Consider the following 26,385-nt stretch of genomic DNA (forward strand, 5'->3'; position numbering starts at 1 on the left):
ACAACGCAAAACCACATTCTGCTCACATTACAAAGGCGTGGCTGTGGAAGAAGAGGGCGTGTCCCCTCTGTCCCCAACAGAGAATTGTGGAGAATTTAGAAATGATAAATATGACAGTGACGACCCCGAGCTGTTCCACACCTTAAGACCTGTTTACAGGAAGAACGGGACAAAAATAACACCTGAAACACGTCATCACTTGGAGTCTTCAGTCCATACACAGCTTTTAAGTGCTGGGAGAAGGAACGGGAACATTATACACATCATTATAAACATTATAAAATGGGAAATTATTTACTGTAACAACTTTTTTTTTAATCTCCCACCCAAACCAAGTTTAGCGGGAGATAAAGAAACAGGTTCCGTCCATCCGGTCACGTTTTTGTTTCCGGGCCAATTCTTTAAAACTACTGAAGATATCTTCATGAAACTTTGTATAGATATCAAGAAACATGTGAACTGGTGCCTTTTCCTATTTTGGATTTTTGAAAAATAGTATTTTTCAAATTTTTACATAAAAACTAGATTTTGACTCTGTTTCTAAGAGTGATGTTGGTTTCCGGAGCGTATATCCAAAACTATTCATGATACGGATCTGAAACTTGGTAAACGTGTTAACGAGGTGATGCAGATGGGCCTTTTCATACTAAGAAAATTGAGAAATTTTCATTTTTGAAAGTTGGTATGTGTGTTGATTCAGTAATGTATATGTGGCTTTTGATACAAAGAAATGTGAGAAATTAAAATGTTTAGCTTCCCTGGACCAAAGGCCCGGTGGGTTTATGCCCTGGGCTGCTGAGGTTGGTGTAAAGAGGTCGGGTTGGTTTCCTGCAGCAGAACTTGAAAAATGTGACAAGATCTTGAAACTTGGTATAGAGTTGGTCTATAGGGCGGGGCATATAGATTACTCTGTCTTCTTGTTAGTTTTTTTTTTTTTTTTAAATGTGTTGCAAGAATTAGAATTGAAATAAGTGTTTATTTTTGAAAAACAATAACAATTTCAACTCAACATACTGTCCAAGCTGTTTCTGATTCAGGGTTAACTATCTCCAGTCCCCTGTGGACGCGTCCCAAATCACACAGCATGTTCAATACTAAGGCCATGAGTATTATGCGAATACATATAAACTTGTGCAGTATGTAGTGCATGTGTTATTTGAGACGCATCTTTCAGGTTATTTTAATAAACTATATTAATAAGCTGTAAGTGAATAGTCTTTAATATTATTACATTTCTCAGTGAGATACTTTACTTGATCTTGACGTGGTTTTGTTTTTATTCCCTCCCTGACGTGGTGCTGCTGGACTCCTGCACCGATACACTGCATCTTTAGCACTAAGTGCTAGTTTTCCTATTGGACAAAGAGTAATAAACCTTTAGAGCATCATTATGACCCAAACGGAGGCATCATAAAGTTATTACAGATTCAGAACGTCACTGTTTAAAGGAGGAGGAAGATAATGCACATCAGATTTGTGTTCAGGGTTAAGAGACGCCACTCTTTAGCGTGAGGGAGCGTGAATGAGACACAGTGAGACGTTCCGGCGAGTGGACGAGTGAAGAGCAATGTGCAGGAAGACAAGGAAGACGACGCCATGTTCCTCTCTGGAGGTTCTGCTGAGCACCGTGATCATCATCTTGTTTGTAGTGTGTATCTGTCTCATTGTCTTGTCCTGGTTATTGGTCTTCTCAGGTGAGGACATTTTAAATTCTTAATAAAAATGATTTTACACACTTTCTGTTTTTAGTTGTACACTGAATGGACCGGACGTCATGACTTTGACTGCTGTTGTGCACTTTAATGAACAAGTTCACCACATAAACTTTATTACAGTTCCATATGAAATGTCCAGTATAGTGAAAAGGGGTGTGGTTCGGGAGTGGGAACCCAAACCCTACCCCACAGTGGACTGATGGTGTTTATGTGGCCTATAGAGTGAATAGAGCCTGATTTGGGACGTGTAAACGAACACCTCTTTGTGTAATTAAATCTGTAGAGAAATGTTCTGAGATTAAGGGCAGGTTGGATGTTGTAGGTAAAGGGCAAACAGGAAGCAGCAACTCATCGTTTACTGGAAGTCTGACGATCTCAGAGGGAGCGAGTTTCACTGAGGAGCTCAGGAACAGGAGCAGTGTGCACTTTAAAGCTTTGGCCTTTGACACACAGCAACTGGTGAATCAATTCAACTTTATTAGAGACCTCATCGTGAACTATGAACTGTAAGCTTAGTGAACATAGCAGTGATAAGCGTGAGATATGATCATTATTGTGGTTGTTTATATCCTGTGATGTACAATGATATTTAGACAATGATTACATTATGGTTCTACTTCTGTGTTTTATTTTAGATTACAGAGGCGTTCGCACTCGGCTCAATAAAAGCACAGTTCAGGAACTGCAGAGTGACGGACTTCAGGTCGGCGTTTATTTCTGAACATCATTTAAAGTCTTCATCATAAACCAACATCACACAACTGGGCACAAATCACAGAGTTAGGGTAGGGGTGGGATTACGGGTGGGATTAGAGGCAGGGTCAGGGATGGAATTAGAGTTGGGGTTGTGGGGGGAGTGAGGGATGGGATTAGGGGCAGGATTAGAGGTAGGGTTCATAGTGGGATTCGAGGTGGAGTTAAGGATGGGACTTGAGGCGAGGTTAGGGACAGTATTTGAGGTGGGTTTGGGGATGGAATTGGGGCAGGATTAGAGGTGGGGTTGGTGTGGGGTTAGAGATAGTTAGGGATGGGATTAGAGGTGGGACTAGAGGCAGGGTTAGACGTGGAATTAGGGGCAGGATTAGATGCGGGATTAGGAATATGATTAGCGGAGGGGTTGGGGTGGGGTTATGGGACGGGGTTAGGGATGGGATTCAAGGCAAGATGAGAGTCGAAGTTTGGGGGGGGTTAGTTTCCACCACACCATCAACAACACCAACAGCCACCTGTGAGTCAGTGCTGCAGTAGTGATACAATCAATAAAGCACACAGATGATTCTCTCTTTCTGAACTAAAAATATCAGACACAGAGCTTTTACTGGTTCTGCAGATGAAACCTACACTGAGAGGTGTGTGTGTGTGTGTGTGTGTGTGTGTGTGTAAAACAGTCCGGGCAGTGTGATAGTCCACTTCACTGTGCTGTTTGAGGACATTGTGGAAGTAACAGTGGTGCAGCAGCAGTTAATCTCTGGTTTACAGAATATTCCAGACTCAATACTCATCATAAACAGCAGCAGTGTTCACATCACCACATCAGGTACATCATCACCTCTCACACTCGCGTCACAGGTACATCGTCACCTCTCACACTCGCATCACAGGTACATCGTCACCTCTCACACTCGCATCACAGGTACATCATCACCTCTCACACTCACATCACAGGTACATCGTCACCTCTCACACTCACATCACAGGTACATCGTCACCTCTCACACTCACATCACAGGTGCATCATCACCTCTCACACTCGCATCACAGGTACATCATCACCTCTCACACTCACATCACAGGTGCATCATCACCTCTCACACTCGCATCACAGGTACATCGTCACCTCTCACACTCGCATCACAGGTACATCGTCATCTCTCACACTCACATCACAGGTACATCATCACCTCTCACACTCACATCACAGGTACATCGTCACCTCTCACACTCACATCACAGGTACATCGTCACCTCTCACACTCACATCACAGGTACATCGTCACCTCTCACAGTCACGTCACAGGTACATCATCACCTCTCACACTCGCATCACAGGTACATCGTCACCTCTCACAGTCACGTCACAGGTACATCGTCACCTCTCACAGTCACATCACAGGTGCATCATCACCTCTCACACTCACATCACAGGTACATCGTCACCTCTCACACTCGCATCACAGGTACATCGTCACCTCTCACACTCGCATCACGGGTACATCGTCACCTCTCACACTCACATCACGGGTACATCATCACCTCTCACACTCGCATCATGGGTACATCATCACCTCTCACACACATCACTGGTACATCGTCACCTCTCACACTCGCATCATGGGTACATCATCACCTCTCACACTCGCATCATGGGTACATCATCACCTCTCACACTCACATCACAGGTACATCGTCACCTCTCACAGTCACGTCACAGGTACATCATCACCTCTCACACTCGCATCACAGGTACATCGTCACCTCTCACACTCACATCACAGGTACATCATCACCTCTCACACTCGCATCACAGGTACATCGTCACCTCTCACAGTCACATCACAGGTACATCGTCACCTCTCACACTCACATCACGGGTACATCATCACCTCTCACACTCACATCACAGGTACATCGTCACCTCTCACAGTCACGTCACAGGTACATCATCACCTCTCACACTCGCATCACAGGTACATCGTCACCTCTCACACTCACATCACAGGTACATCATCACCTCTCACACTCGCATCACAGGTACATCGTCACCTCTCACAGTCACATCACAGGTACATCGTCACCTCTCACACTCACATCACGGGTACATCATCACCTCTCACACTCACATCACAGGTACATCGTCACCTCTCACACTCACATCACGGGTACATCATCACCTCTCACACTCACATCACAGGTACATCATCACCTCTCACACTCACATCACAGGTACATCATCACCTCTCACACTCGCATCACAGGTACATCGTCACCTCTCACACTCACATCACAGGTACATCGTCACCTCTCACACTCACATCACAGGTACATCGTCACCTCTCACACTCACATCACAGGTACATCATCACCTCTCACAGTCACATCACAGGTACATCGTCACCTCTCACACTCGCATCACAGGTACATCGTCACCTCTCACACTCACATCACAGGTACATCATCACCTCTCACACTCACATCACAGGTACATCGTCACCTCTCACACTCACATCACGGGTACATCATCACCTCTCACACTCGCATCACAGGTACATCATCACCTCTCACACTCACATCACAGGTACATCGTCACCTCTCACACTCACATCACAGGTACATCATCACCTCTCACACTCACATCACAGGTACATCATCACCTCTCACACTCACATCACAGGTACATCATCACCTCTCACACTCACATCACAGGTACATCATCACCTCTCACACTCACATCACAGGTACATCATCACCTCTCACACTCGCATCACAGGTACATCGTCACCTCTCACACTCGCATCACAGGTACATCATCACCTCTCACACTCACATCACAGGTACATCATCACCTCTCACACTCACATCACAGGTACATCGTCACCTCTCACACTCACATCACAGGTACATCATCACCTCTCACACTCACATCACAGGTACATCATCACCTCTCACACTCGCATCACAGGTACATCATCACCTCTCACACTCGCATCACAGGTACATCATCACCTCTCACACTCGCATCACAGGTACATCATCACCTCTCACACTCACATCACAGGTACATCATCACCTCTCACACTCACATCACAGGTACATCGTCACCTCTCACACTCACATCACAGGTACATCATCACCTCTCACAGTCACATCACAGGTACATCGTCACCTCTCACACTCACATCACAGGTACATCGTCACCTCTCACAGTCACATCACAGGTACATCGTCACCTCTCACACTCACATCACAGGTACATCATCACCTCTCACACTCACATCACAGGTACATCATCACCTCTCACACTCGCATCACAGGTACATCATCACCTCTCACACTCACATCACAGGTGCATCATCACCTCTCACACTCACATCACAGGTACATCATCACCTCTCACACTCACATCACAGGTACATCATCACCTCTCACACTCACATCACAGGTACATCATCACCTCTCACACTCGCATCACAGGTACATCGTCACCTCTCACACTCGCATCACAGGTACATCATCACCTCTCACACTCACATCACAGGTACATCATCACCTCTCACACTCACATCACAGGTACATCGTCACCTCTCACACTCACATCACAGGTACATCATCACCTCTCACACTCGCATCACAGGTACATCATCACCTCTCACACTCGCATCACAGGTACATCATCACCTCTCACACTCGCATCACAGGTACATCATCACCTCTCACACTCACATCACAGGTACATCATCACCTCTCACACTCACATCACAGGTACATCGTCACCTCTCACACTCACATCACAGGTACATCATCACCTCTCACAGTCACATCACAGGTACATCGTCACCTCTCACACTCACATCACAGGTACATCGTCACCTCTCACAGTCACATCACAGGTACATCGTCACCTCTCACACTCACATCACAGGTACATCATCACCTCTCACACTCACATCACAGGTACATCATCACCTCTCACACTCACATCACAGGTACATCGTCACCTCTCACAGTCACGTCACAGGTACATCGTCACCTCTCACACTCACATCACAGGTACATCATCACCTCTCACACTCGCATCACAGGTACATCATCACCTCTCACACTCGCATCACAGGTACATCATCACCTCTCACAGTCACATCACAGGTACATCATCACCTCTCACACTCACATCACAGGTACATCGTCACCTCTCACACTCACATCACAGGTACATCGTCACCTCTCACACTCACATCACAGGTACATCATCACCTCTCACACTCACATCACAGGTACATCATCACCTCTCACACTCACATCACAGGTACATCGTCACCTCTCACAGTCACGTCACAGGTACATCGTCACCTCTCACACTCACATCACAGGTACATCATCACCTCTCACACTCGCATCACAGGTACATCATCACCTCTCACACTCGCATCACAGGTACATCATCACCTCTCACAGTCACATCACAGGTACATCGTCACCTCTCACAGTCACGTCACAGGTACGTGATGTGTAATTATTCAAATCAGGTATGATTAATTTTTATTCTCTGATTTTCTGAGGGAAAAATTAAAACAGATCTGAGTGAAAACTTTTTTTTCATCTAACATTACATACTGTGTGTGTGTGTGTGTGTGTGTGTGTGTGTGTGTGTGCGCGCGCGCAGTACAATGTCCTGATGGACAGAAAGCGTGTGGAGACGCTGTGACGTGTGTTCCTTTAGACAGTTTCTGTGATGGAGAACCAAACTGTCCCGACGCCTCCGATGAGTCTCACAGCACCTGTGGTAATAATCTGTCTGTCTCTCTGTCTGTCTGTCTCTCTGTCTGTCTCTTACTCTATCCAGCTGTCTCCCTGTCAATCTGCCTGTTTGTGTCTGTCTGTCAGTTTGTCTCCTCTCTGTTCTCTCTCCCTCTCTGTAGATCTCTGTATTTGTCTAACACACTTCATATATAAAACATCAATCAGTAACATTTTAAATGAAGCTGAAATGATTTATTATTTGTATAAATGGATGTTAAATAGTTTACTATTAAAGTATTGACTGAAGCTCGTTAGTAAACATGTTAAACAATTTGAAAGAAAAAAATTCCCACTTTTGTTTTTATTACTTTTTATTATTAATTCAACTTTCTGTTGTTTTGTGAATCCTGAATAATGAGGGGTTTTTAAATGTAAATTTGATTTAAATACATTTATTAAATTGATTAAAATATATGGCTTGATGTATAATTTTGTTGAATTTTAATAATTAATCAGATTAATCAATTATTTTCAGGAAAAATTGAAATGAAATCCATTGTTAAACTAAATGATTCACATTAAATAATTAGAAGTGATTAATTGATTAATGACTGAGTGTAAGGTGTGTTTGTGTAGCGACGGTGTGTGATGGGCGGTTCCTCCTGCTGGGGCCGAGTGGATCCTTCCACAGTAACAATTTCCCCCTGGATTACGACAGTGGTACAGTCTGCCGCTGGGTCATACGGTATCTCTCTCTCTCTCTCTCTCTCTCTCTCTCTCTCTCTCTCTCTCTGTGTCTCTCTCTCAAATCTCTGTGTGTGTGTGTGTGTGTGTGTGTGTGTGTGTGTGTGTGTGTGTGTGTGTGTGTCTCTCTCTCTCTCTGTGTGTCTCTCTAAAATCTCTCTGTGTCTCTCTCTCTAAAATCTGTGTGTGTCTCTCTCTCTCTGTGTGTGTGTGTGTGTCTCTCTCTCTCTCTGTGTGTGTCTCTCTAAAATCTCTCTGTGTCTCTCTCTCTAAAATCTGTGTGTGTCTCTCTCTCTCTGTGTCTCTCTCTCTAAAATCTGTGTCTCTCTCTCTAAAATCTCTCTCTCTGTGTGTCTCTCTCTCTGTCTCTCTCTCTCTCTGTGTCTCTCTCTAAAATGTGTGTGTGTGTGTGTGTCTCTCAAATCTCTCTCTCTCTCTAAAATCTGTGTGTGTCTCTCTCTGTGTCTCTCTCTAAAATCTCTCTCTCTCTGTGTCTCAGTCTCTCTCTCTCTCGGTTTCTCTCTCTAAAATCTCTCTCTGTCTCTCTCAAATCTCTCTCTCTCTCTGTGTCTCTCTCTAAAATCTCTCTCTCTGTGTCTCTCTCAAATCTCTCTCTCTCTCTCTCTGTGTCTCTCTCTAAAATCTCTCTCTCTCTCTGTCTCTCTCAAATCTCTCTCTCTCTGTGTCTCTCTCTCTGTCTCTCTCAAATCTCTCTCTCTCTGTGTCTCTCTCTCTGTCTCTCTCAAATCTCTCTCTGTGTCTCTCTCAAATATATCTCTCTCTGTGCCTCTCTCTGTCTCTCTCAAATCTCGCTCTCTCTCTGTGTGTCTATCTCTCTAAATTCTCTCTCTCTGTCTCTCTCTCTCTCTGTGTCTCTCTGTAATATCTCTCTCTCTGTGTCTATCTCTCTAAATTCTCTCTCTCTGACATTTTATTGTCCATAGTTTACACCACTTTACACTTTATCAGTGGTAGTGATAGAATTATTTCCTTCATCATCATCATCATCATCATCATCATCATCATCATCACCTCCCTGATCTCATCCTACAGTAATCCTGCATCTGCCCTCTGATTAAAGGGGTTGTGCTCGTTAGTCTGTTAATGTGTTGTAACAAAACAATATGTTTATTTTTCACCTCTTTCTCAGCGTTAATGAAGGTCTGAGTATAAAGATCGATTTCGAGGCTTTTGATATGGAGCCTGGCTTCGATCTTCTGAAGCTGTACGAGGGAACTGGAGCTGATAAAACCCTGGCGTGTGAGTTTTAGATTACATTTCAGATCATCTGAAAATGCTAACATGCTTTACACCTGTCAGCTCATTTGCATAATATTTGATTAAATGTAATAATCATGAGCAGATTAATGATCAGATGAAACTGCGGAATATTGAATAGAATAAACTTATAAATGTATAGAATAGAAATTACTTTGAATTTTACTTTAACATTTATTGATCAGCAGTAGTGCGCTGCAATTGGAGTTTTATTTACTTACTTTAAATAAAAGTGAATTTTAAGCACCAATCAGTGTAATTTAAATAAATATGTAAACACCAGCTGTTTTATTTATTTCTTATTGACATGAATGTTAATTAGTGAACAGTTAAGGAGTCGGTTCCTCCGTACAGTCGGGAAGATGAAGGAAACATTTTGGCTACGTTCACACTGCAGGCTGAAGTGACTCAAATCCGATCTTTTCGCCCATATGTGACCTGTATCCGATCTTTCATTGACAATATGAACGACACAGATCCGATTTTTTCAAATCCGACCCAGGCCGTTTGGATATGTGGTCCTAATTCCGATTCCTATCCGCTCTTTTCATATGCGACTTCAGTCTGAACCGCCAGGTCGCATTCATCCGACTTACACGTCATCAACAAGCCACAAACGTCACTATTCTGCGCTGAAGTAGGCGGCGGGTCTCTCAAAAAAGTTACAACAACATGGCGCATAATCACGGGCGCAGATAGAGGGTGGGACTCGTCCCACCCAGATTTAAATTCACCTCGTTCGGTCCCCTCCACTTATAGGGAGGAAAAAACGTCTATGCTGTCTTTCTTTGCATAAGGCAAACCTCACGGAAAAATCAAAAGACTAATTACCATTCGGTTTATTGAGGTGCACAGCAGTGTATACATAGTTGCAACAACTCACATAAAACAAAACAAAGACTGATATTCGGTTGGTTGAGCTGCGCAGACTGCACAGGTTGCGAGCTCGAGCTTGGTTGCTATAGTAACCCACAACAAGTTTGACAGGCATATCGGGGTTGGGGTTGGTTTGCTGGCAGCTTTGTCCCCCCCCCCCCAGTTTTTTGTCCCCCCCAGTTCAAAAAACGTATCTGCGCCCCTGCGCATGACATCAATGCGAGGGACGCTTCGGGCTGTGAAGGTTCTGAATCTTCTCAATGGAAGGACGCAGAGGTTAGGGAGCTGATTTCCATTTGGGGAGATGCAGCTATTCAAGCTAGATTGGATGAGTCATACCGCAACCGGGCGGTTTTACTTCCGTAAACACTGGCCATGCTCACTGCGTGTGACGTCGTCGTATCCTGCAATGCGCATGCGGAACACTTTTAGGTCGCTTTTCGTTCATACTGAGGATCACATACAAGTCGCATATATTTGTTAATGTGAACGACCTCACAAAAAAATCGGATTTCACAAAAAAATCGGAATTGAGCATTAAGCCTTGCAGTGTGAACGTAGCGTATGAGACTCACTGACTCCATGTCCCGTCTCCTCCTCAGACTCGCTGTCCGGTTCGTCTCCTGGAGTCCTTTGGATTTTTTCCCATGAGGCCACAGTGATGTTCGTGTCTGATATCATCAACAACCAGCGAGGCTTTAACGCCACGTACCAAGCGGAGAACCTCTCACTCCTCAGCAGTGCGTCTCCCGTCTCGAACCTGTAAACTTCTGCACTTTGTACCTTCAGTTGATCTCCGTATTCAGCTGGAGGTCATTAGCTCGACTCCCCTGCAGATCCAGTACGCTGTGTGATCTCACGCAGCTTCCTTTGAAAGCGTTTGGATGGAGATGCGTTCAGGTCGTGTTTGGATCCGATTTTACAGTTCAGGTCCGAAGAAGTGAAAAACCTAAAGCGGAAGTAACACGACCACATTAGTGAGACGATAAGAACGTTCAGAGTGTGAAGGAGAATTTATTTATTTTTGTCATTATTTTCTCTTTGAAGAGTATTACACTGAGCTGAGCTTTGAGTCCTTTATTTATCATCAGTTTTATACACTTGTCGCTATGGTAACGCCTTGGCCATTTCCTGCTCGTTTCATTAAAACATCTCCAAACTGCAGCAGGTGTGAATTTGTTGTTTTTGTGATGAAGCGTAACCACGGGACGAGCACAAAACCGCATTCATGCTCGTTGTCATGGTTACATAACATCTCCGTGAACACCTGGAATAAAATACAGCGTTGTTATTATTATTATTATTATTATGTCTGTAACACTTGGACCTGATGATGAGACGAATAAATAAACCAAATGAATGAATCCCTCTCTGTGTTCAGATGAGGAGAAGATAAACTGCTCCTTTGAGGAGGGCTTCTGTTTCTGGAGGCACGATGTTAGTGATCATGGAGACTGGACCAGGAGGAACGGATCTTCTCCCCCTTCTTTGACCGGCCCGAGCGTCGACCACACGTTCGCTAACCAGTCTGGTAAACATCCACATCTGTTCTCGACACAGAACTGTTTATTTCAGATCCCTGTCATGTGAATTGTTCATCACTTCACTTTGGGCATGTCCCAAACCACACCCATGTTCTAGGGTACTACATCATAACTCCGAGGACTCCAGGAAATTGGCAGAAGTTTTACTATCTCCGCAGCCTCCCATTGGCTCCCTCAGCAGAACCGATGTGTTTGAGATTCTGGTTCGTGTCGTTCTGTTTCTGACACCGTCACTGAGCGCATGTTAAATATCATGTTAAACATGTTAAAATATGAACCAATAGCCTTCGTGTCTTGCTCTTTGAGGTATCACATGTTCGGGCTGCACGTTTGGTGTCTGAAGGTGAAGGCAGAGCGCGACTCGGGCGTCCAGGTCCTGTTCTACAAAGACGGAAACTACGGAGACAACTGGAACTACAAACAAGTCACTATAAAGGAGACGACGGAACAAACGGTCAGCGTCACAAACAGGAAGTAAAAGACTAAAACAATTAATATTAATGATGTTTATAGTGACATCACCAGAAGCTTTATTTCCAACTTCAGCAACATTTTGTGTGACATGAACATCTCTTATTTAAAAACATTTTCTTAAAAAAAAATAAAAAAGTGTGAAGTTTGACTGAAGTTTTGATATAAAAGTTCTTACATCTGTGAATAAAGTCATCTGGAATCGTTTTCTATCAGTGGAAGAAAATTCAGAAAATAAAATAATAAATAGTTTAAATATAGGGCGGCACGGTGGTGTAGTGGTTAGCGCTGTCGCCTCACAGCAAGAAGGTCCTGGGTTCGAGCCCCGTGGCCGGCGAGGGCCTTTCTGTGCGGAGTTTGCATGTTCTCCCCGTGTCCGCGTGGGTTTCCTCCGGGTGCTCCGGTTTCCCCCACAGTCCAAAGACATGCAGGTTAGGTTAACTGGTGACTCTAAATTGAGCGTAGGTGTGAATGTGAGTGTGAATGGTTGTCTGTGTCTATGTGTCAGCCCTGTGATGACCTGGCGACTTGTCCAGGGTGTACCCCGCCTTTCACCCGTAGTCAGCTGGGATAGGATCCAGCTCGCCTGCGACCCTGTAGAAGGATAAAGCGGCTACAGATAATGAGATGAGATGAGTTTAAATATCACTGGAGACATTTTAATCATCAACTTACTGTTTTGTTTGTAAAATCAATTTGTCGTGACAGCATCTGTGAATTTCTTGCAAAAATTTGAGAATGATTGCTTATTACTTTTTAAAAATATTTTAATAACTTCATTCATTATTTCTTTACTTGTACAAATTTACATTGAAATCTAAATTGTTTTATTTGGCCTTCGATCATTAATGTCTGTTATTTTACAAAACAGATATACAGTGCTTTTGTGGGAAGGGATGAGTATTTATTCTTGTTGGTTTGTTTGTTTATTCACTCACTCACTATATATTTTATTTCTTTATTTCTGTCTCATTCTCGGTGAATCAGATTGAGATAAAATGGTGATGTTTCCCATCAGCTGCGAATCCGAGACCTTTACGCAAAACTTTATAACATTCTTTAAAAGATTTTATGCATATTTTATAAAATTCACTTCACTTTTCTGAAATAAGTTTTGAGCAGGAAACATTTCCTCCTCATCCACACTTTTATTTCCCTTCATCATCGATCGCCTCATTTCAGATCGTATTTGAAGCGCGGAGCAGAGGAGGCGTGTGGAACGATATTGCACTGGATGACTTCAGCCTGACCTCTGGGCCGTGTGGACCATCACCACCTGACCCGACTCCCGTCCCTCTCCCGACCACGCCCCCTCCAGTGCCCGGTACGACACGCCTCCTTCATGTTTTATACTCCACCGTGTGTGTGATGGTCCGGTTTCAGGTGGTGAAGTGCAGGAGATCATCTGAACGTCTTCATCAGTTCTCCTGAGTTCTGTCTCTCCACCCACTGCACATCTCAGCATTTCTGTAAATACCGTATCGGTTAAAAAAATCCTTAAATATAAATTTTCGAGCATTTTAGACATCACAGTTGTTTTTAAATATTCTGTAATCTGTTGGGGTGAAATGTTCGTTAATAACTTCACACACTGCAGATATTTTCAGTGTTAATGTTTTTATACGAGTTCAGCACCAGTAATCACGTCTGTCTTCCTCTTTTCGAATTCGAAAGTTGTTCTGCTTGATTAACCGTTCTGTTTCTCCACTCCAGCTGACTGTGGAGGCCCTTTTGACCTTTACGCATCAAACTCGACCTTCAGCTCACCAAATTACCCTCACAGCTACAGACACGGTGCCTCGTGTGAGTAATCCATCTGTAATAAACAACACAACACCACACTGTCACAAGCAAATCCTCTTATTCTGCACCCTGTAAATATGAGTTCTGGACTCTGATTGGTCAGAAGGTGTTGATTAATTCTCCATAACAGCAGCTCTGACTGTAGTGCAGGTTTATATTAATGACCTCGTTCTCATTAATGTTATTGTTTCTACAGGAACAGCAGCTCATTCACAGGGACGTGTACAGCAGACGCTCCGTTAATAAGAGTGTGTGTGTGTGTGTGTGTGTGTGTGTGTGTGTGTGTGTGTGTGTGTGTGTGTGTGTTTTCAGGTGTGTGGATTTTACATGCTGAACGAGGGCAAAATATTCAACTGCATTTCCAGGACGTCTCTTTAGAGTCTGGGTTCGACATGTTAGAGATTCGTGACGGAGTTGACCCAAATTCTACTTTACTGAGTGAGAGAGAGTCTCAGAACGTCTCGAAATCTCTTGAAACATCTCAGAACATCATGTTTACAGTCTGCATTAATTATATTCATTAATCTGATGCTACATAGGACACAAATCATGGGAAATCATATGTTGTTATCAAAATATAAATATAATCCCACATTTATTTTACTGGAGTTTATAAAGAGACATGTCCTCGTTTCATATCATGATAACGGCTTTACTTTTTGCCGTGGTTTACGATTTATATCATTTATATTTAAATTTTTTACTGTATTTCCCCCCACAGTAACTATAACGGGATAAATGCTACACTTTATTGAGTCATTGATTATCAGTCTGTGTGCTGTACAGTTAATGAAGTTTGATCTGATCATAAACACTTCATTTTCAATTTTAAAACTTTGAGTATATTGTAATACTTCCTACAGGAAAATGAAACTAATTTACCCTTCAGAAAATGTATTATTATTATAATTATATATTATAAACACATTAATAACACAGTTATAAAATAATCATATCGGTAATGGTGTGTGTGTGTGTGTGTGTGTGTGTGTTGTGTTAATTCCATGATGTTGAAGGCGTGTTAACGGGTGAGCGTGATTTTCCTGATGTTTTCTCCACCACCTCTGAGATGATGGTGATATTTTTCTCCGATTCTTCTGGACATGGACGTGGATTTCTGGCTAATTTCAGCACGGGCTTTAACCTTGGCCAGCCGGGTAAAACAATGAACATAATCAATAATACATTCATAAAAAAAGAAAAATAGTTATTTTTATGATCAGTCTGAATATTTTGCTCAGTCAGTTTGTTTTATTGATTTTAAATCCAATAACTAAAGTTCAAGTCCAAATTGGAGCTTGCATCCTTGCTTATTTATTTATGAATGAATGAAGTTTGCATTGAAATGTAAATCTGACATGGGAGCCAGACTTTAACTCCTTAGTTTAATTCATTAATTTAATCAGTAAGTGTTTAATTCTGTAATGAAGGTGAGCTGTCGGTGTTTCTGAGCAGCATAAACAAATGAAATCTTACATGAAGGAAGTAAAATAAGAGTAAGTTGTTTTTCCTGCAGAGGCGTGTCAGGCTGGTGAGTTCCGCTGCAGAGCCGGAGTGTGTGTGTCTGCTTCCGGTGTGTGTGACGGTGTTCAGAACTGCCCTGACGCTTCAGACGAGGCCAACTGTGGTGAGTTTATATTACCCACAATGCAATGGGGCGAGTTTATATTACCCACAATGCACTGGGGCCAGTTTATATTACCCATAATGCACATGAATACACAGTACTAGTCAAATGTTTGTACACCCCTACTCTACTCATCCACAGGTGTTTCTGTATTGTGATGATTCTCTACACTGTAGAACAAAACTGAAGATATTAAACACTCCGAAATAACATCTGGAACATGTAAGAAATTATGTGGGGAAACAAAAAAGTGTTAAAAAACTAAAAGTTTGATATTTTAGAGCAGCCTTTCTCAACCAGGGTGCCGTCTGGCTTTGTTAGGGGTGCCGTCAAAAAATTATATATTCTAACATTGAAATAAATAAAATGAATTAAAATTCCTAAAAACAATAGTTACACTAATGCAGATCATCGCCGCCTCATGCATCATCAAAATTTGTCTCACGCCCCCTTTCCCATGTCACAACGACGTCACTGCCGGGGTCAGCGTATGGTCAGCGTGACTGCGTATATTTTATATGGGGGTGCCTTGAGAATTTGCATACTTCTGCCGTGACTGAAAAAAGGTTGAGAAACGCTGTTTTAGATTCTTCAGCGTATCCAGCGTTGTTTCCCTTGATGACTCTTTGTACACTATTATCATTCTCTTAATCAGCTTCATGAGGGAGTCACCTGGAATACTTTTCAATTAGCAGCTGTGTCTCGTCAAAAGGTCATTAGTGGACGAGTTTCTCACCTTCTTAATGCGTTTGAGATTAAACAGTAAATAATAAAAATATCCTAGTAAAGTTCTCTATCACACAATTGTAGTAATCCATATTATATCGAGAACTGCTTGACTGAGTAAAGAGAAACGACATCCATCATTACTTTAAGACAGGAAGTGAGTTAATTCATGAAAATAAAGAAAAAACACTGAAGTAGAAGTGGTGTACAGACTTTGACTGGTCCTGTGTGTCAGTGTTAATGCCATATTAGTGTATTTATTGTGTGTGTGTGTGTGTGTGTGTGTGTGTGTATTACAGCACGTCTCTCGGAGTTTCCTGGAGCTCCTCGTTTGCAGATTGAGATTCAGTGGCGTCTCTACACGGCCTGTTCCTCTGACTGGAGCTCGCACTTCTCCAAATACTTCTGCAGATATTTAGGCTACAGGTGACTGAGCACGTGCAAACATCCACATCATCCAGAGCATCGCAGATATAAATATAAAGCATGATTATTGAGCAGTGCTGCTGTTGGAGCCCTGCTGGTCTCATACACTTTACTTTTATCCCTCAATTTATATTTATCAGTTTTAGTCCTGCTGTCTGTTCAGTTGTTTTGTTTTATTTATTTATTTTTACCAGGCACACAATTTATTGATTAAATTTCTTTTCAGATTTGCTTTCCTTCTGAATAAATGTCAGATTTAATTACATTAATTATTTATAAAATAACTAATGTATAGATTAGATTGATTAATCAATGTATGAAAACAGTTCTGTAAAATTATTGAATCCATGATTTGGTAAAACTTTAGTAAACTGAGCTTGTGCTGTTGCAGCTGGTATTAATTAATTCATTAATTACTTTACTCTAGATCAGGAAACGCTTCGTTCGTGTCTGTTTCGGCTGAAGACGCTCCGTTCGTCATCGTGACTCAGGCTGCTAACGGCTCCATGAATGTGAAACCCAGGTAAAAGAGAACCTGTGTGGAATAAGAAGAGTTTGATTTTTGATAAAGGAACAAAATCTCGTCTCTGAGTGTAAAATAAAGCTGCAGCTTCGTCCTGTGGCGTGCTTTCTGAGGCTCGGAGACTGCAGCAGTTTACCAGAACTTTATTTTCACCGAGCATTTAACTGACAGTTCTTCCCCTATTTTTTTATGAATAGTTTCACTGTAGTTTAATTGCATTATTTTGAAATGAATTAATTTTCTTTTATTATTCAGTGAGAAATGTCCCAGTGAGAAGGCCGTATCACTCCACTGTGATAACCAGCGTGAGTCACTTTCAGCCAATCAGATACCGTTCATAAGTTAATAAAATCAAATCGCTGAAATAATTTTGAAAGCCAGATGAAAATGTAATGTCATAAAATAATGTTCCAGCGTGTGGAAAACAGAAGGTGGTAGTGAACCCAGCGCCGTCTGTGGCGAGAGAGTCGAGCGTGATGGAGGAGGAGGATGGAGCGAGTGAAGGTGTGGAAGGGAGGATCGTGGGAGGAGAGGACGCAGTGAAGGGGGCGTGGCCCTGGATTGCCACGTTACGCTGGTTGGGACGAACCCTCTGTGGAGGCACGTTAATCGACTCGCAGTGGATCGTGACAGCGGCGCACTGCGTTTACGGGTCAGACACAAAATCCATTTTGTTTTTACAGCAACTTCAGTAAACGGAAATCCATCATACTGTGAACATTTATAATCCAGCTGAGCTCATGGTGAAGCTCTGACTGCGATCATGACGGTATTTTACTACTTTCTGCTTCTTAGTGAATCATTTTTTATCATTAACTTCTGCAGGAAGAACATTGACCTGTCCCTCTGGACCGTGGTTTTGGGTCTTCATGATCAGTACAATTCCAACACTGCAGACAGACAAAATCACAAAATTGACCTGATTATCATGAACCAAAACTACAACAGGAGAACGAAAGACTCGGACATCGCACTCATACACTTACAGGACAAAGTCAACTTCACAGGTAACGACTGAAACTCACACTATTTCATCACAGTATTACCCTCACACATTACACATACACTTCCATACACACACACACACACACACACACACACACACACACACACACACACACACACTCACTCCCATACACCTCCATACACACACACACACACACTCCCATACACCTCCATACACACACACACACACACACACACACTCCCATACACTCCCATACACCTCCATACACACACACACTCCCATACACACACACACACACACACACACACACACACACACACACTCCCATACACCTCCATGCACACACACACCCACACTCCCATACACCTCCATACACACACACACGCCTCCATACACTCCCATACACCTCCATGCACACACACACTCCCATACACACACACACACACACACACACTCCCATACACCTCCATGCACACACACACCCACACTCCCATACACCTCCATACACACACACACGCCTCCATACACACACACACACACACACACACACACACTCCCATACACCTCCATACACACACACACTCCCATACACACACACACACACACACACACACACACTCCCATACACACACACACACACACACACACACACACACACACACACACACACACACACACACACACTCTCCCATACACCTCCATGCACACACACACTCCCATACACACACACACACACACACACACACACACACACACACACACTCTCCCATACACCTCCATGCACACACACACACTCCCATACACACACACACACACACACACACACACACACACACACACACACACCTCCATGCACACACACACTCCCATACACACACACACACACACACACACACACACACACACCTCCATGCACACACACACCCACACTCCCATACACCTCCATACACACACACACCCACACTCCCATACACCTCCATACACACACACACACACACACACACACACACCTCCATGCACACACACACTCCCATACACACACACACACACACACACACACACACACACACACACACCTCCATGCACACACACACCCACACTCCCATACACCTCCATGCACACACACACCCACACTCCCATACACCTCCATACACACACACACGCCTCCATACACACACACACACACACACACACACACACACACCCATACACACACACACACTCCCATACACACACACACACACACCCATACACCTCCATACACACACACACACACACACACTCTCCCATACACCTCCATGCACACACACACTCCCATACACACACACACACACACACACACACACTCTCCCATACACCTCCATGCACACACACACACTCCCATACACACACACACACACACACACACACACACTCTCCCATACACCTCCATGCACACACACACTCCCATACACACACACACACACACACACACACACACACACACACACACACACACACCTCCATGCACACACACACCCACACTCCCATACACCTCCATACACACACACACGCCTCCATACACACACACACACACACACACACACACCCATACACACACACACACTCCCATACACACACACACACACACACACACACACACACACACACTCTCCCATACACCTCCATACACACACACACAACACACACACACACACACACACACACACACACACACACACACACACACACACACTCCCATACACACACACACACTCCTCCATACACTCCCATACACCTCATTCCATCATTATCATCGTCAGTCCAAAGAATCGTGTTCCTGTTGGATAAAAGCATCAGAAACAGTAACACAAGAAAAGCAGAAAGATGATCAAAAGTCAAGTTTATTTCTATAGCGCTTTTAACAATAGACATTGTCACAAAGCAGCTTTACAGAATTTTAATGATTTTAAACATGAGCTAAGTTTATCCCTAGTTATCTCAGATCATTATCTGTAAACAAATCTTCATCCCAGTTTACACCAGGGACGTGTTCCACTAAACAAACTCACAACTCGTGAACCAGAAGGGCTGAAGTTCACTTCGGGACACCAGTGAGAGCTGACTCGTACTGGTTTGAGATCATCTCATCTCATCTCATTATCTGTAGCCGCTTTATCCTGTTCTACAGGGTCGCAGGCGAGCTGGATCCTATCCCAGCTGACTACGGGTGAAAGGCGGGGTTCACCCTGGACAAGTCGCCAGGTCATCACAGGGCTGACACATAGACACAGACAACCATTCACACTCACATTCACACCTACGCTCAATTTAGAGTCACCAGTTAACCTAACCTGCATGTCTTTGGACTGTGGGGGAAACCGGAGCACCCGGAGGAAACCCACGCGGACACGGGGAGAACATGCAAACTCCACACAGAAAGGCCCTCGCCGGCCACGGGGCTCGAACCCGGACCTTCTTGCTGTGAGGCGACAGCGCTAACCACTACACCACCGTGCCGCCCGGTTTGAGATCAATAATAAGCAAATAAAACAAGAGCAGCTCTTTTTACTCGACTTCTGAATAAACTGCACACAGATGAAAATCTGTACAGCTGATAAACTGATATTGATTTTGAAACTTTTTTCAAAAATCATTTTTATTTTATTTTTGTCAGACTACATCCAGCCGATCTGCCTGCCAGCGCCCCATCAGCAGATTGTAGCAGGAAGGAAGTGTGTGATCGCAGGCTGGGGGGCACTCACTGAAGGAGGTCTGCATGCTGGATTACAAAATATTTCTCGGCCAACAAACAAATCATTGTTAGCTCTTACAAATTATTATTTATTTAACAAAATATCATCTTTTGTTCATGATTACTTTCAATTTACAAACAAATACCTGTGTTTTAAACTTTTTTAGGGATAAAACTCCTTGTAAATGTATTCAGTTGAAGGTAACAAGGTACCGGTAATGTGTGTGTGTGTGTGTGTGTGTGTGTGTGTGTGTGTGTGTGTGTGTGTGTGTGTGTGTGTGTGTAGGTATTAGACCTGATGTATTACAGCAGGCCGTGGTGCCACTCATTCAGAACAGTGTGTGTCAGGAGAGACTTCCTGAATACATCATCACTGAACGGATGGTGTGTGCGGGATACCCAGAGGGCGGAGTTGACACCTGTCAGGTGTGTGTGTGTGTGTGTGTGTGTGCGTACGTGCGTGTGTGTGTGTGTGTGTGTGTCTACACATGTTTTACCACATTTTATGGTGTAAACAAAGTGGGGACTATAAACAAAGTGAGGGCGTGGTCAAGTGGTGGTTTGTGAATGGAGATCGAGGCCATGGAAGGGGAGTGGCAAAGTGATCGCACCTGTGGTTAATTAACGTGATATATATATGTGTGTGTGTGTGTAAGCACTGATAAGTGATTAGTCTTTCATTAAAAAAGGATCTATTCAAGCAAAAACCCACCTGTCGCAGTGCTTCAGTGTCCCGGGTTTCGGTACCAGTGCAATGTGTCCCTGACCCTGTGGTGGACGCTGAAGCACTGGGACAGGAAGCACAGGATGTTTCAGTGCTTTTACACGCGCGCACACACATTAATTCACCACAGGTGCGATCACTTTGCCACTCACCCTCCCTGGTCTCGTTCTCCATTCACAAACCCCTGCTCGACCACGCCCTCGCTTCCACAGGGGACTATAGACAGAGTGAGGACCAATGACAAAGTGGGGATTAAAAACAACATGGGGACCAGTGTCAAAGTGAGGACTGTGAGACGTTGTGGAGATTGAAGAGAAAATGACTTTTTCTGTGTAACAGGGTGACTCTGGAGGGCCGTTGATGTGCGAGGAGGAAGGGTTCTGGAATTTGGTGGGCGTGACGTCGTTTGGCGTGGGCTGTGCTCGACCTGGACGTCCCGGAGTGTATGCACTGCTCCCACAGTTCACAGACTGGATACTGGAAACTCGACGCCTGTACTCACACTGGGACGGCATGAGATGGACATTATAAACATCTCCGCTTCCTGAACAGTATCTTGTTTTTCAGATGTACCGTAATCATGATATTCACGCTCGTGTTCAAACCTCACAGCAGCAGGTTCTCAGTTCATTAAAGAGCAGCAAATAATCGAACCGGAAGCTGCTGTGATCAGGCGATTGCTGTTTTATTATTTAGACTTGTAATCAAGTGGAACTAAATAAAATGATTTTAAAAACAACTTCATGTGGGATTGCTGTCTCTTGTGAAGAATCGCATTGTGTCGGAGTAATTTTGTTCTAAAGTGGAACCGATTGCAGAACCTCAGTGTGTAAAGCACACACACGAGTGCAGAGCTTACCTGAAGCACTAAACCTCTGGAACTCTGACTCTCTCCCCATCTTCAAGCCTAAACTCAAAACTCACCTGTTTAAGATTGCTCATCCACTTTAACTTCTGTTACACTCTCCATTGTTTCTTTTATGTATGTTGATTTTATTTATTGTTGTTTTATTCATTGTACAGTGTCCTGAAAGGCGCTTATAAATAAAATGCATCATTATTATTAAACCTGCTGTAGGGACGAGAGACAGAGCGAGGACCTGCAGCAGTATACCTGCTGTCCAAATCCACAGCCTGTCCACTGTATAGTGCACTACTCAGGGAGGACTTTTATAAAGCACATGTTTTTATAGTGGAGAATATCCAATGCACTCCTGATATCCCACAATGCACTGCAGCACTGACATTTACTCATCGCTAGTTAACTTAGATAATCATTTTTACACTGTTCTGAAGAGTAAAATAATTTTTAAAATTCAAAATAAATGCTTCTATTGTGGAAATACAAAGTTTCTAAAGAATTCTTATTAACAGATTTTTAGATTTTTCTCATTAAAATTTAGATTTTTTTTATCCAGAGAGGTGAGAGAAAGTGAGACACCTGTTTAACATCTGGAAGAGATGCCTGTAAGGACAGGTAAAGTAAGATGGTGGTCTTTACCATCACACAAACTAAACTCAAGTGTGATAGTCCACTGTTTGAAAACAATCCCTAACAACCCGGCAACGTTTGAAACCATTGATCATAAACTGGTCTGTGGAATTGAAAGCATTTTGTCAAAGTAATTATATTTTAAATTCTCTTAACTGATCCATTCTGTTTTTGTACGGTTATTCCGTTGTAAGGGACCAGAACTGGTCATGGCTGTCTTACAGCATATTCTATTCAAAATGTCCATGTATGAGACGTAGATGAAGAAAAAGTCTGAGAAAGATTTTGTAGGGATCACAAACAGTGAATTTTCAGACATTTTGCTGCACAGAAAGTCAGCAGAATGGCCATCACGTGATTTCAAAATAAAAACAACGAAGTGGATTCTTGGAAGCGTGAGTGGGCCCCTTTAAAACTTAGAAAACTTTAATGTCCCTGAAAGGCAATTTGTTGTACAGTACAGTACAGGCATATGACAGAACAGACAAAACAGACATTTAGTAGACATCTGCAGCACTATTCATCTAACACATAACATACAGTACAATGAAATGAAGTATATTGCACTTCCCTACAAGGCCTAATATCATAAAAGAATAATGCATAACATGCACACATCAATGAGTGGAATACAGTAAGGAGTAAGAAGGAGTATATTGCACTTGCCTAAGGGCCTAAGGTCATAAATAAAACTACTGTATAGTATATTACACTTCCCTAGAAGGCCTAATGCCATAAATAAAACTACTGTGCTGTGCTACAGCACTATTCATCAATACATAACACACATCCATAAATAAAATACAATAAGAAGTATATTGCACTTCCCCAGAAGGCCTAATATTGTAAATAAAGGAAAATACTACACAGTGCTACAAATATTCTTCTAGTCTTACCCCTCCCCACATCTTATTTAATTGCATTATTGCCATGGGAATGAATGAGTTTTTGCTCGATTTGTCCTGACGTTGGGGTATCTATATCTACGACCAGAAGGGAGCAGCTTGAATTCCACTGAAAGTGGATGAGTTATATCCATGCAAACCTTGTCTGCCTTCTGTTCTAATCTGGTCAGATATAGTTGGTACAGGTCTACCTGTTGCTGACCTATAATTTTTCCACAGGTTTTAACAATCTTCCCCAATTTGTTCCTATGGGTGATTTTGGAATGCCCATACCAGCATACCGTACAATGCAGTATGAGAGAATACTCTCAATAAAGGACTTGTAAAACACGGTCAACATTTTGTTATCAACATTAAAATAGTTAAGTTTTCTAAGAAAATACAAGCGCTGTTGGCCCTTTATAAAAACAGCATCAGCACACTGGTCCCAAGATAATTTGTGGTCGATAATAAGACCAAGATATTTGTACTCCGTCACCATCTCTATCTCCTCCCCTTTAATCAGAGACGGAGTGGTTGAGGGAGCTTCACGTCTGAAATCGAAGACCAGCTCTTTGGTCTTGGATGTGTTCAAATGCAACTGGGAGGCTTCACACCAGTCGACAAATTCTTGCAACACTGGACCATGTTCAGATTCGTCTCGCTCCAGTAAACTAACCACAGCAGTGTCATCTGTGAATTTAATTATGTGATGTCCAGGGTATCTACTGCGACAACAATCAGTGTACAGTATGTATAACAATGGTGACAAGACACTGCCTTGTGGTGTCCCCACTGAAGTGAAGCGAACCCCAGATAATGTATTCCCCACCTTTACTCTTTGTGGCCGCCCACTCAAGAAGTCCAAGATCCATTTAATTAGTGTTGAGTTTAACTGGAAGTTGTCTCCGAGTCTGTTTGCTAAAAGTTGTGGGTGTATTGTATTGAATGCTGATGAAAAGTCTGCAAATAAAACTCGAGCATGTGTTTTGCAACCTTCCAAATGTGTATACAAATCATTTAAAAGCACTACAATAGCATCGTCTGTCCCCCTCCCAAATCTGTAGGCAAGTTGTAGAGGGTCAAGGGCATGTCTACAGGAGTTCACGATGTATATTTTTATGATCCTTTCAAATGATTTACACTACCGTTCAAAAGTTTGGGGTCACTTTGAAATGTCCTTATTTTTGAAAGAAAAGCACTGTTCTTTTCAATGAAGATCACTTTAAACTAATCAGAAATCCACTCTATACATTGCTAATGTGGTAAATGACTATTCTAGCTGCAAATGTCTGGTTTTTGGTGCAACATCTCCATAGGTGTATAGAGGCCCATTTCCAGCAACTCTCACTCCAGTGTTCTAATGGTACAATGTGTTTGCTCATTGCCTCAGAAGGCTAATGGATGATTAGAAAACCCTTGTACAATCATGTTAGCACAGCTGAAAACAGTTGAGCTCTTTAGAGAAGCTGTAAAACTGACCTTCCTTTGAGCAGATTGAGTTTCTGGAGCATCACATTTGTGGGGTCGATTAAATGCTCAAAATGGCCAGAAAAATGTCTTGACTATATTTTCTATTCATTTTACAACTTATGGTGGGAAATAAAAGTGTGACTTTTCATGGAAAACACAAAATTGTCTGGGTGACCCCAAACTTTTGAACGGTAGTGTAACTAAGAGAGAGGTGAGGGCAATGGGCCTGTAATCCTTGGATGAGGATGGATGGGAGACCTTTGGAAGGGGGGTCACAACTGCTGTTTTCCAGAGCAGTGGAACCACCTGGGTGTCCACTGAGCGTTGGAAGAGAGAACAAAACATTCCACTTAGTTGGGCCGCGCAGTGCTTCAGCACTCTGCCTCCGATGTTATCGGGCCCCGGGCTCTTTCACACATTAGTCCTCTCAAACACTCGCGGGACCATCTCCTCCTTGATGGTCAAAATGCTCTCCATCCCAGCGTCGTCCATCACAGTCTGTTGCCAAGCAGAGACGTTACCACAGCCATGGAATTCAAAGCGGGTAAAATATTCGTTTAAGTTATTGGCCAGCACAAGAGATGCTGTGTCATCCATGAAGTTAATTTTTTTCCCCATCTTGAAGGGTGCATTGGCCATCAGCTTTATTCCAGTCCATGCAACTCTAGAATTCCCCTCTGCCAGGGTACTCTGTACTCTATCCCTGTACTGACATCTGGCCTTATACTGTAAATCTCCTTATTGACCTTCCTTTGCATGTCTTTTCTGTTCTGTAAGCTACCTAAAGCAAATACTCTCTTTTTCTCATTTAATATATCCTTTAGTTCCTTTGTCACCCACGGTTTATTGTTTGGATACACTTTGATGGTCTTGGTTGGAATGACTGCACTCACACAAAAGTCTATATAGCCCGAGATAGCC

At 43.0% G+C, this 26,385-nt stretch overlaps 1 protein-coding gene across 1 annotated transcript; it reads left to right on the forward strand.

The window, feature by feature from the left end:
- Positions 1-1,567: 1,567 nt before the first annotated feature.
- tmprss15 (transmembrane serine protease 15) lies at positions 1,568-22,146 on the forward strand. Its single transcript, XM_060936599.1, has 24 exons — positions 1,568-1,694; positions 2,038-2,174; positions 2,351-2,418; positions 3,104-3,291; positions 7,096-7,215; positions 7,809-7,917; positions 9,067-9,176; positions 10,673-10,810; positions 11,452-11,601; positions 11,712-11,817; positions 11,921-12,068; positions 13,268-13,409; positions 13,799-13,888; positions 14,201-14,326; positions 14,905-15,045; positions 15,405-15,515; positions 16,541-16,667; positions 17,095-17,190; positions 17,446-17,495; positions 17,605-17,842; positions 18,016-18,197; positions 20,814-20,909; positions 21,178-21,317; positions 21,955-22,146. The coding sequence occupies exons 1-24, from the start codon at positions 1,568-1,570 to the stop codon at positions 22,144-22,146; spliced, it is 3,132 nt and encodes a 1,043-aa protein (XP_060792582.1).
- Positions 22,147-26,385: the final 4,239 nt, after the last annotated feature.

The sequence above is a fragment of the Neoarius graeffei genome, chromosome 12 (genome assembly GCF_027579695.1).
Source record: "Neoarius graeffei isolate fNeoGra1 chromosome 12, fNeoGra1.pri, whole genome shotgun sequence".
In the NCBI taxonomy this organism is placed as follows: Eukaryota; Metazoa; Chordata; class Actinopteri; order Siluriformes; family Ariidae; genus Neoarius; species Neoarius graeffei.

Coding starts and splice junctions, on each gene's coding strand:
- tmprss15 (XM_060936599.1), top strand. CDS start 1,568: ATGTGCAGGAAGACAAGGAAGACGACGCCATGTTCCTCTCTGGAGGTT. Junction 17,496..17,604: donor ACTCCACTGTGATAACCAGC/GTGAGTCACTTT, acceptor ATAATGTTCCAG/CGTGTGGAAAACAGAAGGTG. Junction 18,198..20,813: donor GGACAAAGTCAACTTCACAG/GTAACGACTGAA, acceptor TATTTTTGTCAG/ACTACATCCAGCCGATCTGC.